The sequence below is a fragment of the Girardinichthys multiradiatus genome, chromosome 9 (assembly GCF_021462225.1).
Source record: "Girardinichthys multiradiatus isolate DD_20200921_A chromosome 9, DD_fGirMul_XY1, whole genome shotgun sequence".
NCBI lineage: Eukaryota > Metazoa > Chordata > Actinopteri > Cyprinodontiformes > Goodeidae > Girardinichthys > Girardinichthys multiradiatus.
The window spans coordinates 38,161,914-38,180,122 of record NC_061802.1 but is presented as its reverse complement, the minus strand read 5'-3'; the positions used below and the strand labels follow the sequence as shown (position 1 = coordinate 38,180,122).

General features: G+C 43.0%; 1 protein-coding gene across 1 annotated transcript in view; it reads left to right on the top strand.

The window, feature by feature from the left end:
- The window catches only part of sh3rf1 (SH3 domain containing ring finger 1), a 50,709-nt gene extending 32,792 nt beyond the window's left edge, over window positions 1-17,917 (top strand). Inside the window, exons 6-12 of the mRNA XM_047375209.1 lie at window positions 6,546-6,656; window positions 8,695-8,822; window positions 9,612-9,782; window positions 10,292-10,572; window positions 10,647-10,933; window positions 13,630-13,976; window positions 14,125-17,917. Of these exons, the coding sequence (XP_047231165.1) occupies window positions 6,546-6,656; window positions 8,695-8,822; window positions 9,612-9,782; window positions 10,292-10,572; window positions 10,647-10,933; window positions 13,630-13,976; window positions 14,125-14,293 (1,494 nt within the window). The 3' untranslated portion in view covers window positions 14,294-17,917. The remainder of the gene's footprint in view (window positions 1-6,545; window positions 6,657-8,694; window positions 8,823-9,611; window positions 9,783-10,291; window positions 10,573-10,646; window positions 10,934-13,629; window positions 13,977-14,124) is intronic.
- The last annotated feature ends 292 nt before the right edge of the window (window positions 17,918-18,209 follow it).

Sequence of the window (18,209 nt, the reverse complement as noted above, 5' to 3'; positions counted from 1 at the left end):
AAGTGGTTAAAAGTTCATAAGCACGCTTCACTGTTTGCAAATAAAGAGGCCACGGCCGCATCCAGGCATAATGCAAAGGGTGGAGTGGATAAAACTAAAAAGAGCAAAATACAAAGTGCAGAGCAGTTTGCTACCACAAGAAGGTGCAGCTGCTTCAGCTTTGAACTTCATGCCTCCGGGTCCTTTAGCTGCCAAGCTGGAGGGATGGTGTGCTTGCGTAGCCCACCCCTGGGTATTGACAACTGTTGCCATGGATTACAGACTAAAATTACACAGCAAGACCACCGAGCTTCAGCGGGGTTGTGTGGTCAGAAGCTGCAAAAGCTTTGGAGAGCGAAATTTCTTCTCACTTAAAGCAAAGAGCAGTTCAAATTGGAATTCCTTCCAAAGAAAAGAGGTGTGCGAGCTATTCTGGATTTACGTATCCTGAATTCAAACTTTCGGAAATACAAATTCAGAAGGCTGACACACAATGTTCTGTTCTGATCTATTCCACCCGGCGACTGGCTCACATTGATAGATTTACAGGCGCTTATTTTTATATCAGCATTTTTGCAGCACACGTTCGTCTATCAGGACATAGCATATGAATATCAGAAACTCCCATTCGGGCTGTCATTAGCGCATAGGGTTTTCAGCAAGTGTGTGGAAGCAGCAATAAACCCAACTCGAGCAACGGGGTTTAGAGTGTTGGCTTATCTGGATGATTTTCTTGTGTTCTTTTCAATGAGGGACGGGGGTGCGCTGTTTCGAGTGGATGCTTTTGGCGCATCTGCTGCCGGACGTTCTGCTATATGCCTGCCCACCTCTCAGCCTGATAACATCAGTACTGAACAGGGTAAGGGAACACAGACTGTCGGTTATTATTACAGGTCCTTCTCAAAATATTAGCATATTGTGATAAAGTTCATTATTTTCCATAATGTCATGATGAAAATTTAACATTCATATATTTTAGATTCATTGCACGCTAACTGAAATATTTCAGGTCTTTTATTGTCTTAATACGGATGATTTTGGCATACAGCTCATGAAAACCCAAAATTCCTATCTCACAAAATTAGCATATTTCATCCGACCAATAAAAGAAAAGTGTTTTTAATACAAAAAACGTCAACCTTCAAATAATCATGTACAGTTATGCACTCAATACTTGGTCAGGAATCCTTTGGCAGAAATGACTGCTTCAATGCGGCGTGGCATGGAGGCAATCAGCCTGTGGCACTGCTGAGGTCTTATGGAGGCCCAGGATGCTTCGATAGCGGCCTTTAGCTCATCCAGAGTGTTGGGTCTTGAGTGTCTCAACGTTCTCTTCACAATATCCCACAGATTCTCTATGGGGTTCAGGTCAGGAGAGTTGGCAGGCCAATTGAGCACAGTGATACCATGGTCAGTAAACCATTTACCAGTGGTTTTGGCACTGTGAGCAGGTGCCAGGTCGTGCTGAAAAATGAAATCTTCATCTCCATAAAGCTTTTCAGCAGATGGAAGCATGAAGTGCTCCAAAATCTCCTGATAGCTAGCTGCATTGACCCTGCCCTTGATAAAACACAGTGGACCAACACCAGCAGCTGACACGGCACCACAGACCATCACTGACTGTGGGTACTTGACACTGGACTTCTGGCATTTTGGCATTTCCTTCTCCCCAGTCTTCCTCCAGACTCTAGCACCTTGATTTCCGAATGACATGCAGAATTTGCTTTCATCCGAAAAAAGTACTTTGGACCACTGAGCAACAGTCCAGTGCTGCTTCTCTGTAGCCCAGGTCAGGCGCTTCTGCCGCTGTTTCTGGTTCAAAAGTGGCTTGACCTGGGGAATGCGGCACCTGTAGCCCATTTCCGGCACACGCCTGTGCACGGTGGCTCTGGATGTTTCTACTCCAGACTCAGTCCACTGCTTCCGCAGGTCCCCCAAGGTCTGGAATCGGCCCTTCTCCACAATCTTCCTCAGGGTACGGTCACCTCTTCTCGTTGTGCAGCGTTTTCTGCCACACTTTTTCCTTCCCACAGACTTCCCACTGAGGTGCCTTGATACAGCAGTCAGGTCGGCAGTCTTATCCATGATTGGGGTTTTGATTGATGAACCAGGCTGGAGTTTTAAAGGCCTCAGGAATCTTTTGCAGGTGTTTAGAGTTAACTCGTTGATTCAGATGATTAGGTTCACAGCTCGTTTAGAGACCCTTTTAATGATATGCTAATTTTGTGAGATAGGAATTTTGGGTTTTTATGAGCTGTTTGCCAAAATCACCCGTATTAAGACAATAAAAGACCTGAAATATTTCAGTTAGTGTGCAATGAATCTAAAATATATGAATGTTAAATTTTCATCATGACATTATGGAAAATAATGAACTTTATCACAATATGCTAATATTTTGAGAAGGACCAGTATAGCACCATATTGGCCCAGCAGGCCGTGGATGGTGGAGCTGGGGAGCCTCCTTTGCGCACAGCCGTTGCCAGTGTGCATTGATTTAATGTCACAAGCGCGCGGCCAGATTCTTCATTCACATCCCGAGAGATTAGCTCTCCAAGCCTGGTTCATGAGAGGATGAGTTTAAATGGCTTTTGTCTCCCCTTAATTTGATTGAGACCATGTGGCCAGGGCACCATCCACCCGTTCTTTTCATCCTATGTCTACATTAATGTTTCTGTCTTTTTCTTATATACAGGGGTTGGACAATGAAACAAACATCTGGTTTTAGACCACAATAATTTAGTAGTATGGTGTAGGGCCTCCTTTTGCGGCCAATACAGCGTCAATTCGTCTTGGGAATGACATATACAAGTCCTGCACAGTGGTCAGAGGGATTTTAAACCATTCTTCTTGCAGGATAGTGGCCAGGTCACTACGTGATACTGGTGGAGGAAAACGTTTCCTGACTTGCTCCTCCAAAACTCCCCAAAGTGGCTCAATAATATTTAGATCTGGTGACTGTGCAGGCCATGGGAGATGTTCAACTTCACTTTCATGTTAATCAAACCAATCTTTCACCAGTCTTGCTGTGTGTATTGGTGCATTGTCATCCTGATACACGGCACCGCCTTCAGGATACTATGTTTGAACCATTGGATGCACATGGTCCTCAAGAATGGTTCGGTTGTCCTTGGCAGTGACACGCCCATCTAGCACAAGTATTGGGCCAAGGGAATGCCATGATATGGCAGCCCAAATCATCACTGATCCACCCCCATGCTTCACTCTGGGCATGCAACAGTCTGGGTGGTATGCTTTGGGGCTTCTCCACACCGTAACTCTCCTGGATGTGGGGAAAACTGTAAAGGTGGACTCATCAGAGAACAATACATGTTTCACATTGTCCACAGCCCAAGATTTGCGCTCCTTGCACCACTGAAACCGACGTTTGGCATTGGCATGAGTGACCAAAGGTTTGGCTATAGCAGCCATGCCGTGTATATTGACCCTGTGGAGCTCCCGACGGACAGTTTTGGTGGAAACAGGAGAGTTGAGATGCACATTTAATTCTGCCGTGATTTGGGCAGCCGTGGTTTTATGTTTTTTGGATACAATCCGGGTTAGCACCCGAACATCCCTTTCAGACAGCTTCCTCTTTCGTCCACAGTTAATCCTGTTGGATGTGGTTCATCCTTCTTGGTGGTATGCTGACATTACCCTGGATACCGTGGCTCTTGATACATCACAAAGACTTGCTGTCCTGGTCACAGATGCGCCAGCAAGACGTGCACCAACAATTTGTCCTCTTTTGAACTCTGGTATGTCACCCATAATGTTGTGTGCATTTCAATATTTTGAGCAAAACTGTGCTCTTACCCTGCAAATTGAACCTTCACACTCTGCTCTTACTGGTGCAATGTGCAATCAATGAAGACTGGCTACCAGGCTGGTCCAATTTAGCCATGAAACCTCCCACACTAAAATGACAGGTGTTTCAGTTTCATTGTCCAACCCCTGTATGTGATGTTTGTGGATTGTAGGAATGGTTTTCCCTTCTTTCTTTGCAGGGACTGATTCGCGGTGCAAATCGACAGAAAAGTTCAGATTTTTCAACTCCAGTAAAATTTGCTTGGCGTCCATCGCAGGTTTTGCTTCGCTCGCGCTTCGCTCTATTCACCCTAATCGCGCTGTTTGCATTGCTTCGCATTGCTTTGTTCGTATACACGCCTCTACATAGGGTTAACATATAAATCACTCGCTCCTGTCACATCTTTCGCGGCCGGTCTGAATGCATTATTATGTTTCCTGCAGGACCTTTTGGATGGTGGAAAAACCTTTTCCACCATCAAAGTGTATTTAGCCGCCATCTTGGCATGCCATGTGGGTTTTGGGAATGCATTGGTGGGGCAGCATCCTCTAATTAGAAGGTTCATGTAGGGTGCCTGTGTCCCATAGCCTGTCCCATTCTCCCTAGTGATTCATCCTACAGATGCTCTTATTTTGAACTGCAGACTTTTTATCCTTCACCATTTGTTGATGAGAATGAAAGACTGTTACATATGCTTTGTCCAGTTTGCGTTATGTTTCTTTGTCTTTTACGCGTTTATGTGGACAGGACTAAAGTTTTCCGCAATTATCAATTATCCATATGTCCATGAAATCATTTGCTGAACAGAAAAGTGCAATAAGTACTAATATTAAAGACAGACACTCTGAATGGCGCAGTCTAGCTGGGTCTGCGTAACTTGGTACAGTTCTGCTCTCCTTGTGCTTGTGGCAGGCATGACAATTTGCTTAACCTTTTCTTTAACTTCTCCATATGAAAGTGTTTCTGCCACACCTTCCATGCACTGTTTGATAATTTCCCAGTCAGTGAAAGGCTGACTTTTGTGTTTTCCTATAATCCATTGTACTCACAGTGAACACTCTGAGTTATCAGCCGTGTAGCTCGCTCATGTTGTCCCCTCAGTTCATCTATTCTCCTTGTCCTACCGTCAGACCCAGGCGGATAGCTTTGGTTTAAGTTCTTATGTTTGGTTTCATAATGTCTCTTTAGATTTCCATTCTTTATAAGTCCACAAGACCATATTATGCAGACTGGCCTTATACCTGATGGAAGTTAAAATGAAAGCGTATGCTTCTGTCCATTAATCTTTCAGCTGTGTGATTCCCATAGTCCACTTTACGGATTTTTGGTAAAGCCATCTTCTTTTACTCACTCATCTGTGCACCAGCAGGTCATTGTACTGTCAGCAAGCATGAGCTCCCAAGTTGGTAACTTAACAGCTATTAACAGTAATGTTAATAACACCACGGAGCACTACATTGATGGCTGGAGGTGGGGCTTCAGCCGCCATAGCTTTAGCCATCAGTGGGTCAGTGGAAACACAACTGGTGCCGTACCGAATGAAAACGAATGGAGTGGAGCCGTGGCGCCTAAAGCGAGCCAGTGGAAAAGGGGCATTGGTAACCCGCATTCAAGGACCCCACATAGCTTCTTTGTCGTTTTCTGGCAGTTGGCATACAAACGATGTGGTGCATTACCGTCACCAGCTGGCCTGGACAGTGGACCAGATTGACGCTGACCCACATAGCTGCCCGTCACGCCTGTTCAAAAGTCAGACGTGGCAGGAATAAAATGTCTTTCTAGAAATTGCTTTGGGGTCAGAATTGGTCAAAATGCTAATTAGCTGGTTAAATCTAAAAAATAATCGTGAATCTGTATCGGCTTAGAAAAGCCTGATTGGTGCATTTCTAAATGCGTAGGTTGCAGCCAGGAAAGCTTTTAGAGAACCTGTTTGCCGCTGGAATTATCTTCCCCACTGACTAAGACAAAAAAATCACAACACAGAGGCTGTTCTGCCTCTGCTTGCCCAGCCTCTTTGGTCTCTTTCCCTTCACATGCACTTGTCTTCTGTCCATCAAAATCTCAGAACGAAAAATAACAAAGCTGAGTGTATTGTGATGAAGAGAGGTTCTCTGTATTCTCAGTGGCTTAGTTCAAGAAGCTGCCCTGTTCCATGGCAGTGTCACTTGTGAGCACACTGCTGTGTTTGGTCCTCCTGCTCACAGAGAGGCTCACCTTCAGGAGGCGGATCTGTCTGAATCAGCCATCCGTGGAAAGTCACTGCTGGGTTACAGGGGGATATTGTGTGTCCTAACAGTGTTGCCTTGTTACCAGGACACCACAGTGACTTGGGTGGATGACTGACTGAGGACCCCCCCCCCCCCCCCCGACAGACACACACACACACACACACACACACCCATCTAATAAGATACCCAATGAAAAATACCCCTGTGTGTGATCACCTGACTTTTTTTGGCCAATCAAACCATGTGGCTGACAATGTGGTCATGGCCTTGATACAAAGCCACATGTGTTCTGTGTTGCTTAGTGGGTCATTTCCACATTGTGACAGGGCTTTTTTTCAATTAATAAAACCCCGACACACTCAATAATCCTGCAAGTAATGAGACTACCTTAATGGTCAACGTGTAATCGTATTGTACGTCTAATTAATTCGATAATTGGTTACAATAATGTGTTCACTGGAGGGTATTCGGTTTCTTATTGAATGAGCTGAGTGTGTATTGAATAATTAACATTTCTCTTTGGTTGACAGGTACATATTTGCACAACGGGACTAATTGTGACCCCACCCCCTAGCAGTCCGGTTACTACAGCAACAGTCTTCACATTTCCTTCAGAGACAAGCTACACATCCATCGCTTTGGTAGGTGGAAACCTCTGTCACATTAACCTTTTCTAACTTTGTCACATTACAACCCCAGGTTTCAATGTGTTTTATTGGGATTTTTTGTGACAGACCAACAAATAAAGTAGTGATTGGGCATGATTCCAGGTTTATTTACAAATAAGTCTGAGGTGCATTTGTATTCATCCCCCTTTAATATGATGCCCCAAAATAAAATCTAGTGCAACTAATTCAGAAATCAAATCATTAGTAGAAATAGAAGACCTGTTTATTTCAGTATAAATCCAGATGTTCTGTTAAGGTTTCAAAATATGGCACAAATGGCAACCTACCACCACAAGATCCTCTACTTTTCATGCAGAGCCAGTAAGGTGGGCTATATTTTATGTTAGGATGGATAGAGCTTAATATAGGGAAAATCCTGGAAGAAAACCTGAGTGCAAAGCATTGGAGACTGGGGTGGAGAATCATCTTTCAGCTGAACAACCCTAAACATAGAACCAGAGCTGCAATAGATTAGTCCCCTTCAAAGCGTATTCATGTGTTAGAATGACCCTGTCAAAGTCCCGGCCTAAACCCAGTTACGAACCAAACGGCAAGCCTTGCTGTTTACTCACATTCTGCATCTAGTCTGATGGTGCTTGTGGTGATTTAAAAAGAAGAATGTCAGTGTGTAGATATGCAGAGCTGGTAGAGACATGCCCCTTAAAGACTTATAGCTGTGATTGCAGCGGAAGGTGGTTCAACAATGTATTGACTCGGGACTGAATATAAATATACTTTTCAAACTTTTGTTAAGAAATTTAGAAAACCATAAACTGTACATTTTTCTTTCTACTTCCCATATTATACTCTTTGTGTTGGCCTATCACATAAAACCACAATGAAAACATTGAAGTCTTTGTTTGGAATGTAAAACATTAAAGGTTAATGGGTATGAATACTTTACAAGGCACTGTAGATGTTTGTGGATGTAAAAGTGTCCATAAAAGTGTTTTAAAAAAAAATCTTCCTCTTTTGTAAAATATTTTTTATTGGCAGTCCATAAAGTCTTAAAAATTCTCGCAGCGTGCTGCAAACAGCACACACCACTCCCGTCTTTCTGTGCGTACGCTCTGGTATGTGGAATTATTGAATGAGCAGGAATGTGTCCTCAAAAGGTTGAGCTCTCCGCTTCACTTGGGAAACCTACATGATGTTTTTGTACACATTTCTCTAGCCTGCAGGCAAGCTAATTATCTCAGCTCAAGCGTCGGCGGCGAACCGTAGAACACATCGACGCTGGCACATACACGTAGGCCCGCACACATACCGCAGGGCTGTCTGAGTGCCACTCTCCTCCCCCAGCATGTCATGGAAGCTATTACTCTGCTGCTCACTGCTGCCAGTGTTGAGCAGAGGGAGCTTCTGAGTAGAGGAGCATCATTTCAGCACACTTGGAGCTTTATTTGGGGCTTTCAAGGTTTCTAAGAAGTTTTTTTTTTTTTTCAACTTCAATTTGGAGGGCATTAAGTGTTTGACCGCTGTTGGAAGGCTTTTTAACGCTTGCAGTGATACCTCTCTTTTTCTGTCGAAGACCTTCAAAAACAAGGCAGTCAAAATGAATCCACTTGTGGTTGGTTCTGGTGGTTGCTCCAATGTGTGCTTGCAGACATGTTTTTCATTTCATATGGTCCGGTTTAAACACTGCAGTGGGTTTAAGATCTAGCTATGTGGTCTCCTAGCAGCAAACAAACAAGTAGAAGAGGAGATTCTCCGTTCCGAGGGAAAGTCGGGGATAAGACCGTGCTTCTGCCAGACCACGCTCCCTTAGTGTGGGCAAACCTGAGGGAATAACCCAAATGACAGATTATCATTCATTCTCCTTCTCTCATTGTCGCTAATAAACAAAGTGGTTTCTCTGCTTATGTAATTTTGTTATTGAGACTCTTCTTACTCCTTGTTTTGTGTTTGTGCGTCATAATGAGAGGAGATAAGTGACAAATTGTTACAATGTTGTAATTGAACACTGATCTTGTCTAACCGCTAACATGGGTTTTCTATACCTCTGTCACAGGATGCTCTGCCACCACCCCCACCTCCTCCTCCTCAGTCCCCAGTTAGCGGAGCAGCATATTCCCTCGCTGCTGGACAGAGACCCTCCCCCAGTATAAGCGACCAAAGTGGGAGACAAAGACCTACAGTGTAAGCTTTAAAAACACTCCCACACAGAAATTTAAAGTCTCCATAAACATGCAGCAAATTGTCACAACTGGTTTGTTCTGCCATGGTTCAGAATCTGAATGCACTTTCCTGGTTGGTGGAAGGAAAATCTTTGCATGTCTTTGACCACCCTCCTCTCAGCTGTCAGTGTGAGCCTGCAGTATGAGCTTATGTGCAGGTGAAAAGGTCAAAACCTGTCGCTGAAGGTTTCCAGGGTCCCTTAGGGAGATCCTTTCTCTCACCTCTGACATTTGACCCCCCTCACCTTTACCCTCATTACTCCCCCAAGTCAAGCCACACACCTGATAAGTATTTGATCCTCTCATGCCTGCTTTCCTGTGGTCATCTGGATCTCCCAATGCATGCATGTCAGTTATGTTCCCCTCCCTCCTCACTGAAAATATCCCAGCTGTGACCCCTGCCCTGTTGGTCTAGCAAATAAAATCCCAATAAAATACATTTCGGGGGTTAAAATGTGATCAAAGTCAAGTTATAAATACTTTGCAAAGCTCTACCCCTGACTGGCATTACAGCCCTGTTCTTGAGCTGCTGTAAAAGGACGACCTGCAGATTGTTTTTCCTTTCCGTGCTGATTTTCCTCTGGGTCAGAGAGCGATGTCTCTGCTGGAGGGGCTCAGCCGAGGTGAAGACAGATGTCCAGCTGGGTTGTCAGGGAATCAAACACACACAAACTTGTCTTTATTTCTAAAGGCTGTGGGATTTCATCCATGTTGTTTGAAAGCTGTGTTATCCTTTTGTTGTTTGATCCAGCTATGTGGCCATGTTCCCATATACTCCCCGTAAGGAGGATGAGCTGGAGCTGAGGAAAGGAGAGATGTTTCTGGTGCTGGAACGCTGTCAGGATGGCTGGTTTAAAGGCACCTCAATGCACACTGGAAATATCGGAGTTTTCCCTGGAAATTACATGAGCCCAGTCAGCAGGTTAGTCATTGGTTCAGACCTTTATTGTTGTCAGCATGATGGACACTCAGATATATGCACTGTTGGTTTTACAGCAATGTCACTGCATAGTCATTCCGTAATAGTTTCTCCTATTTTTTAAAGAGATATTTTAACTATAATCCTAAAGCTGTACCTCAGTGGGTAAATTAACCGTATATAATAACAGCAGTGGAAGTTACTGATCCGAAGACGAATCCCATGTTAAAAAATTCCCATAAATTGAGCAGCTGAGTGGTTTGCAATTTCCTCTTTGGAAATGTTTAACCGATTTTATTTTTTTTCCCTTGAGTTTAAAATGTACAACCTGTGATCTGCTTTCTGTAGAAATCCAACACAATTAGGTTTATATACAAATTGTGTTGTTTTTCTTATTTTAATTAGGATTTAAAAATGACCTATTTAGAAGTAGAGAGACTGTTATGAGGTTCGCTTTATTCATTTATGTAATAATCTCCTAGTTTTCACCATTTTTCATTCTCCATCCTCAGAACGGCATCTGGGAGCAACCAACCCAAAGTACCCATGAGTCTGTGCACTCAGGCTGGCAGAGGAGTCACCATCGTCAGTCCTTCCTCTGCCCCCCTTGGGGCTGTTGTTCCGGGGCCTGATTTCAACAAACCCCTCCCTGTGTGCTCCACAGCTGTGTCTGGCTGCTCCCAACCTGCAGCCGTAACATCACCTCAGACAGCCACAGGCCAGCAGCCAAAAGTTCCCCTGCATGTCAGCTCGCAGATGACTGTAAATCAGGCTCGCAACGCTGTCAGAACAGGTAAACTACACAACTGTTGCTTAAAGGCAAGAAAGAAAATTCACATCTCATACTGTTTATTTTGGTCTTTGCAGCTGCTTGTCACAGTCAGGACAGACCCACAGCAGCAGTGACACCCATCCAGTCTGTGACTTATTTCCCACACTCTGCCATTTGCTCCCAGTCCTCAACCAATCCCGCTCAAGGCTGCAGCCGAGTAGGAGTGGCCATGGGCTGCGCCGCCGCTTCTCTGACCCCGCCCAACGTAAGCGCCGCGTCTCTGGACGGTGACGCTTTGAGGCCTGTTCCTGTTGGGAACAACACTGCTCTCAATTCCTCATCTAACACAGCTCTTACCTGCAGACTGGACAAGGATGTCAAGGTTGGACATTTCTAATAAAGAAGTTGTGAGCAGAAATCAAACAAAGTGTTTAACCTTAAAGAATTTACTTATTTCTGGCCAGAAGAAATTTTCACTGTTCATCAGAATTCATAGTATTTACACAAACATTTTTGTATAACATAAAAATACGTATGACATGATCTAATTGCTCATATTTAAAACAGCAACAACATTCTTCCCAACTGTTGCTAAAATATTCGATTAGATTGTTATAGACTATATATGTAGCGACTGATCCACAAATAAAGCCGCTGTCAGCTGAGTTGGTTTTGTTCTGTGACGCGTCTCCTATGATCCATACTGAGTCAAATGAGCATTCTCCATATTTATTTTAAAACTAAAACAATTAACTACATCGCTTATAATTAAAGCTGAAAATATGACGGCCAACAGAAAGGTTTTTAGAAACCACTCACCCCGCCCGTATCAGGTAGGTACCATGCGACCACACCTCCCCATGCAATCACATGAAGTGTAGGATCCATCTGAACACAAAAACAAATAAACAACACAAACAAACTGCATTTTCAGACAATTTGTAAACTTATGGGCCTGATGGCCGTAGTTCTGTCAGCTATGTGTGCCAGGGTTCACCAGTCACGAGGATGTCTGTACGCACGGTGGTGTCCACAGAAATCCAGTGCACTGGAACAGTGGTAATGCTTGGACATCAGCGCCGTCCAAACTCCTCATTAATTATCTGGAGTTATTAGCAATAACACCACGGTGGTTTCTCATTTTAACCATGAGGGAGGAAGACATCTGCAGCGTGTAGTTTCTGTCCATCAGAGCTAAGCTTGTCCCTGGTCGCCTGAACCTAGGAGGTCCCATTCAGAGTGAGTGGAGCCTTCACCCATTCGTAGTAGCTCAGTTATGAACCCAATTCAGCCCCATCCAGAGCTATGGAAACTGCATGACTGCCTGTTGAAAGGTCCAGCCCTTTAGCAAAGGACCTTCCTCCTGCTGTTGTGGCAACGATTCAGGGTGCTAAAGCTGCATCCGCTAGAGGCTTTCAGTGGCATGCTTTTGAGCATTGGTCTAAGGACAAAGTCATAGGTTTGTTTGATGGCTCCACTGTGGAAAATGTTTCATTTTCTACAGGAGTTGATGGATAAGAGTCATTCCTTTTCCACAATCTGGCAGCATTTTTACTTGTGATGTGGGGTTTATTGAGATGACACCAGAAGGCCATCGCTTGGCCGAGCAGCAAATAAACCCAACATTTAGTTACTGGGTCTGACTATGGTGCTAAATGTTCTCTTTGGTCCTCAATTTCAGCCAATCACGTCTGTTGTTGTGGAGTTTTCACGCAAGACTACCTTCTATTCTGTAAAAGGGTTGGTGACCTCCATGCTGTCTCTGCTCACCAATCTTGTGTACAGTTCATAGCAGAGAAGTCATTATTCCATCAGACTACATCTCCATGAAGTTAGAGCTCTGTAGTTTTTATCCTCTCCCCTTTGTTTCGGAGGAACAGAGGAGGTTGAGTTTCCTGTGTGCGCTCTGCGTGTCTGAGTTGATGGTACACAGGGGTTGTGGCTGGCTCATCAGAGGCAGAGCCTTGTCAAAACAGAGGCTGTCTTATTGGATCTTCCTAGCTTATAGTCACTCTCCCACTGCCTCAGGCTGCGAGAGCTAACTCTATCAGGGGTGTGTAGGCCTCATGGGCGTCATTCAGAGGAGTCTCTGTTTAAGATTTATGCACTGCTGCTGGTTGATCATCACTCCACACTTTGGTCAGGTTTTATTGTTTGGATGAAACGATAAAGCCTCCATCTGTGCCTCACAGTTTTTTTCTATTGGGTCAGAGATGACGCACTAGTTTTCTGGCAGGACCCGAGTTGAATAGCTGTTTTGGGATGTGTGTATATATGTCCCATGTCACGTGTGTTGTACGGAGTGAATCAACTGAAGGGGAATGTAATGTTGTGTATAGAAACTACTGTTCCCTGACAAAGAGGAACAAGGTATTCAGTAGTTATATAAATAACATTATTTGACACGGCAGACTGAGGTTCAAAGCTTGAAAGGAGAAACAGACCAACTTGATTAAATATCTTACATCGACTTCCTGTTTTCTGCTGAAGTTCTATTTTTTGCTAATTTAGTGATGTGGCCCAAGGTTTATATTGACACAATTTTTGTACCCAAAAAAGCCAGGTATGAAATGACCAGAAGGGCAACCATTCGAAATGGTGAAGGAGTGAAATGACCGTCACTTGCAGATGTCTAGCTGTGTGTAGGAGCAGCCTGAATGCATAGCCAGCATGGAGCAGCTGAACACACAATTTCTTTTTAGATAGACTAACTTGAGTTTTCTTCACTCAGTAACAACTTCTGCACTGTAAAGTGCTTTGGTTAGTGTGTCCTGAAGGAGCTTGTACATACTGATCCAGTTGGTTACCAGCCATCGGCAGTTGAACTAAAAGTCGTCCGATTTTGGTTCTCCGGTGAATTTCTCGCTTTATCCCTAACATTTAAAACCTTAATATACCTTTACATGGGTAACTAGCCCATGGCTATTGCTAGGGGATGAACAAACTACATTTTCTCAACAGTTTTGTTTTTGTAGATCAAACAAACTGCTTGATGGACATGAAAACACGTTCTTTCTTATGCAAATGTTTCAGATATCTGCTATTCTCTACCATCTAATTGGTGTGCTGTTTCTGCAGAGAGAAAAGAAAAGTCTCCTAAAGCTGTTGTCCTCCAACAAGAAGAAGTCTCGTCCTTCACCCCCCTCCTCTCCTACCCTTGAAGCAGAGCAGGCTGCAGCTGGAGAGGTGCTGCACGGCGCTGTGGGTCCCGACACCTCCCCTCCCTCCAGCTCAGGCAGCTGCCTCGACCCTGAACCTGTTGGTATTGCTTCTGCTTTGTCATCCTCCTCCTCCTCAATCCCAGAGTCCTCCCATCGGAGGAGCGGTCCTCTCGACGGCTGCGCTCCCATTGCTCCTCCTCCACGGCAGCCCTGCTCCTCTCTTTTATCACAGCAACATGATGCACGTCCCATCATATGTGAGAGGTACTGATGTGAAACTGCAGTTTCATCGTATTGTTCCAGTTGTCCTGACTGTCTGTCCCTGATACAGAAAGTGTAACATTATATCAGGACAGACCAGTTGCCTTTGAAGGTGTGGATCTCTGACTGTGCCTTTGGCTGTCCTCCCCAGGTACAGGGTGGTGGTATCCTATCCCCCACAGAGCGAGGCCGAGCTGGAACTGAAGGAGGGAGACATTGTATTTGTTCACAGGAAGAGGGAGGACGGCTGGTTCAAAGGCACACTGCAGAGGAACGGCAGGACCGGCCTGTTCCCTGGCAGCTTTGTAGACATCATCTAATAGATACGCTCATCATCATCGGTATAGTCCAGCGTGAGTGCTGCTCACAGGCTGCTGAGACAGAACCATCATAGCAACACTTGAAGTTAGAATCACACAGAGCTGAGGAGAAAAATATATTTTGTTAATAAAAGCACAGTGGACAGAGTTGGACATGAGCAGACTACCCATAAACCTTTCTGTTTTTTCTTGGTTATTTATATATTTGTAACTACTCAGCTGTTAAATGTGTGCCTTGTACTGTTCCTCACTTTATTGTACATAAGGACACAGCTATAATCGGTCCTGGAACAACCCATATGAACTATTCAACTGGTTGTTGTTTTTTCACATTTTAACTTATTTCATGTTGACTTTTTTAGAGCTACACGTTAAGAGATTAAAGGGATAGTTCTGGATTTTTTAAAAGTTAAAAGTAGTTAACATCTTAACATGAGTCGGTGTCCTCAGTCAGGACTAATCCAGATTAGTCGGTCCTGGAGGCTGAAGCTAACTGCTAGTCCGAGGAGGTCCAGTACCAAGGTAGATCTGAAACTACTCCAATCTTAAATCAACAAAGTAGCTTTTATGAAGGCCTTTTTTTTTTATAAGGACCATTAAGTTGTTGTCAAATTTGAATTGGCTGATTTTTCACACAAAAGGTGATGACTAATGGAGGTAGAAGGTGGGGCTCTAGCAGTGATGTTCCTGTGGGAATCACGCACTGAGAGACAACAAGTGAAGTATTTCTGCTCTTATATAAAAACAAAGCAGTGTAAAAAAAAAACAATAATAGTAAAGTCCTGAAAGTGATGCTATTTTGTTGATTTTATTTGCTTTACATGGTCTCAGATCATTAGTGGCGCATGTCCGGGTACCCCAGTTTCCTGTGTAAATAACCAACCTATGCAAAAAAAAAATGTTTGCATAAACTGTTAACATGCTTTTTAAATTGGAGTTATTTAAGACACTAGAATCCCACTTTGGTCTTGGCTGCTATTGGACTAGCCACTGGCTTCAACCTTCAGGACCAATTAATATGGATTTATACTAAACAAAGATGCCAACAGAATTATCTGTTAACTGCCTAAAACCTTGTTATTCAGAGTTTCTTCCAATCTGGAAAAAGTGGACATTTGTGCAAATGGTTTCTTTCATGTTCCAGTTCTGACAAATATGGATCAAAGGCAATTAAGTATGGAGAAATCTTTGAGTTTGCATACGTTAGTATTTAGCCCTGACTTACCACATCATAGCTTGACTTGAACATTTCAGTCCTCAGTGTTTTTGTTTTGACGTCTGAAATCTGAAATTTTTAACCTCTAGTCCAATTTAAACCAATATTTTAAACTGGACTTGTGGTTCTATGGCTGAGTCTACCAAAGCTCACAAATTGTGATTTAGGGAACCAGCCTCGATTTGATCAAATGTAAGCTTTAGATTTTGAAATGGAGCTGATCTTAGTTCAGATAGCAAAAAATGAAAATAAAAATGTCCTTTAACACCATGCTGGATTAGAAGGGTCAGGGTTATGTTTTTTTTAGGGTTTTTGAAGCATATAGATAATAAAACCAGCCCACTATGCAGATATTCTCAAGTTAAATGTTCTGTTCTGAATATCTCAAAAATCCAGAAATGTGTGTCTAGACAATTTTGGACTTTTAAACTGAGAAATGTGCAGGAACGACTTCACTTGAAAAATCCTGATCTATCCCTTTAAGCCGTACACATGCCTTATGTCATATTTGACCCCATTAGTTGAGCTTCTTCCGTTAGACTGCCGATAAAGGTCTTATCAATGTTCCAAGCTATCAGTGGGGAGGAGGAGAACCTACGATGGAACTGACCGGAGCAAATGACGGAGAGCTGCACAGTGGGAGAAAGGACGCTTCCCCTGTTCTCAAAGGCATTACCGTAACAAGACGAGTAGAAGTGAGATCTGCTGTATTGCACGTGAATCCTCATAGCTCAAATTTGTAAATGCTGCACATGACTGAATTTTTCTGTGCCACTGGGCAGATTTATGTTTTTTTTTTTTTTGTCTTTTCCTGAGGTGTGGTGGAGGTTGCTGTTTGAGGCTTTGCCTTCAAATATCAAATATTTGCATGTCATAAGTAAAGCCATCTGCTGGAGACAGATTGGTGACAGATGAGAGGCGAAACTGTTAAACTTCGTAACGTCTCAACTATACACTCCGGATGGACTTTTAGCAGTCAAAAGTTGTTTGATTTGTACCTTTTCTGTTAATATATTTACTGACCAGAGTAGCTGCTCTCCTGACCCCCCTGGCTGTAGCTGAACCCAGACAGAGCTCTGCGACCCTAGAGCGACATTACATATTAGCAACAAAGCAGATTGTGTTTTAGGATATTTATCTCTATAAGACATTTCACAGAGGCTGACGCCTGCTGCTCGTAGTTTTATGACTGACCTGACACAGTAAACCTGCGGTGGGATCTGTTTTTAAACACTAGTAACTCATTCCTAATGTGACTTGTGGCAATAAAAAACACACTGCTGACCGAAGCACAGACTGTTTGCCTAAAGTAGCACGTTGTATCACTCCACAGGAAGAGGCGTTTCGTGTGATTCTGTAGAATCTGATTTTTATTGAAATCATTCACTTTGAGCCCTTTATTTAATTACTTTCTTTTCTTATTAATGTTATACAGACTTGAATTACTTAAATATTGTGATTTGAGGGGTTTGTGTCATGTTTTTGGCTTGTTTCATTGAATGAAATGAATTAGCTGGGTTAGACTGACTACTTTGCTACAGCATGAGGAAACACATAATCTCCCATTTCCTTCAGTATTTCTCTAAAATCACTTTCAAATGCATGCAGTCCTTCCTGTTAATGCCTTATGTATCATGTAGACTGACCGGCACAGTTAATGTAATTGACCTTTTCATGTTATCTTTAGCTAAGGTCGGATTAGATTGAAACATTGACTTGTGCCAAATTTGGCCTTTTATATCTGGTACCCAGTTTCAAGCACGTTTCAGATGTTTGTTTTTGGGTTTTTTTGTCTTATTTTGCCTTTGGTTGTTTAATGAGGGGGACCACTGTGTGACTGACTGCTGGAATATGTTGTGATTTGTTTGAAATGTGGAGAACGTTGGTACGCGTCACTGTTGGGGCCTTTTTTTCTGTCCTTTTTAAATAGATTGAATCTGATATCTTGGCAATCTCAGACCATTTGCTAAACCCCCTCCTCTCAAGCGTCCTCGTTTCACTAGTTAGCCTTTAATCTTACCCAAAAAGCACAAATGCACAAACTGGTACTGAAACAAACGCTTGCTAATTTTACCAACATTTATTCATGTTTTTTTTGCATGCATATGCTGCACAGTTGCCAAACATGAAATGCTTTTTGAAATAACTTCAAGTCACTTCATTCATTTCTGAGCATCAGCGAATAAAGTTTGCTTCATCCAGTTTAACATGTCTGTATGCCAAGGTGACTTACTTGATCCTTTTTATGTCTCTTAATTGGTCTGTTTTATGCCTAAAACTAGTAAAACTGAAATCTAATTATTTGGCACATCATGTCTGTTATGTGAAAAAATATTCTGAAGCATTTGAGGGAATTGCATATTTTATAAAACAAAATTCTATAACAATAAAAGCAAACTGTTTCTGTATCTTATTGAGGTTTTGCCTTTTTCGTGGTACTCTGCTGTTGTTTTCCCCCATAATGTGTTGGCTTGAGAGCCAAAATGGTCAAGTTAGAAGTACAAACACAGAAGTGTTAAACAGAAGAACAACGCCTTCTACATTTGTTGGTGCCCCTGGTAAAGAGGTTTTAAAAAGCATTAAAATAAAATATTTTATTGTATAATTTCTTTTTTTTTTTTTTTAAGGATCTTGGTCTAGGCACTGACATGGCCATGCATAAAGGTCGGTTTTGTGTCTGAACCCTTTCAAAAACAGATG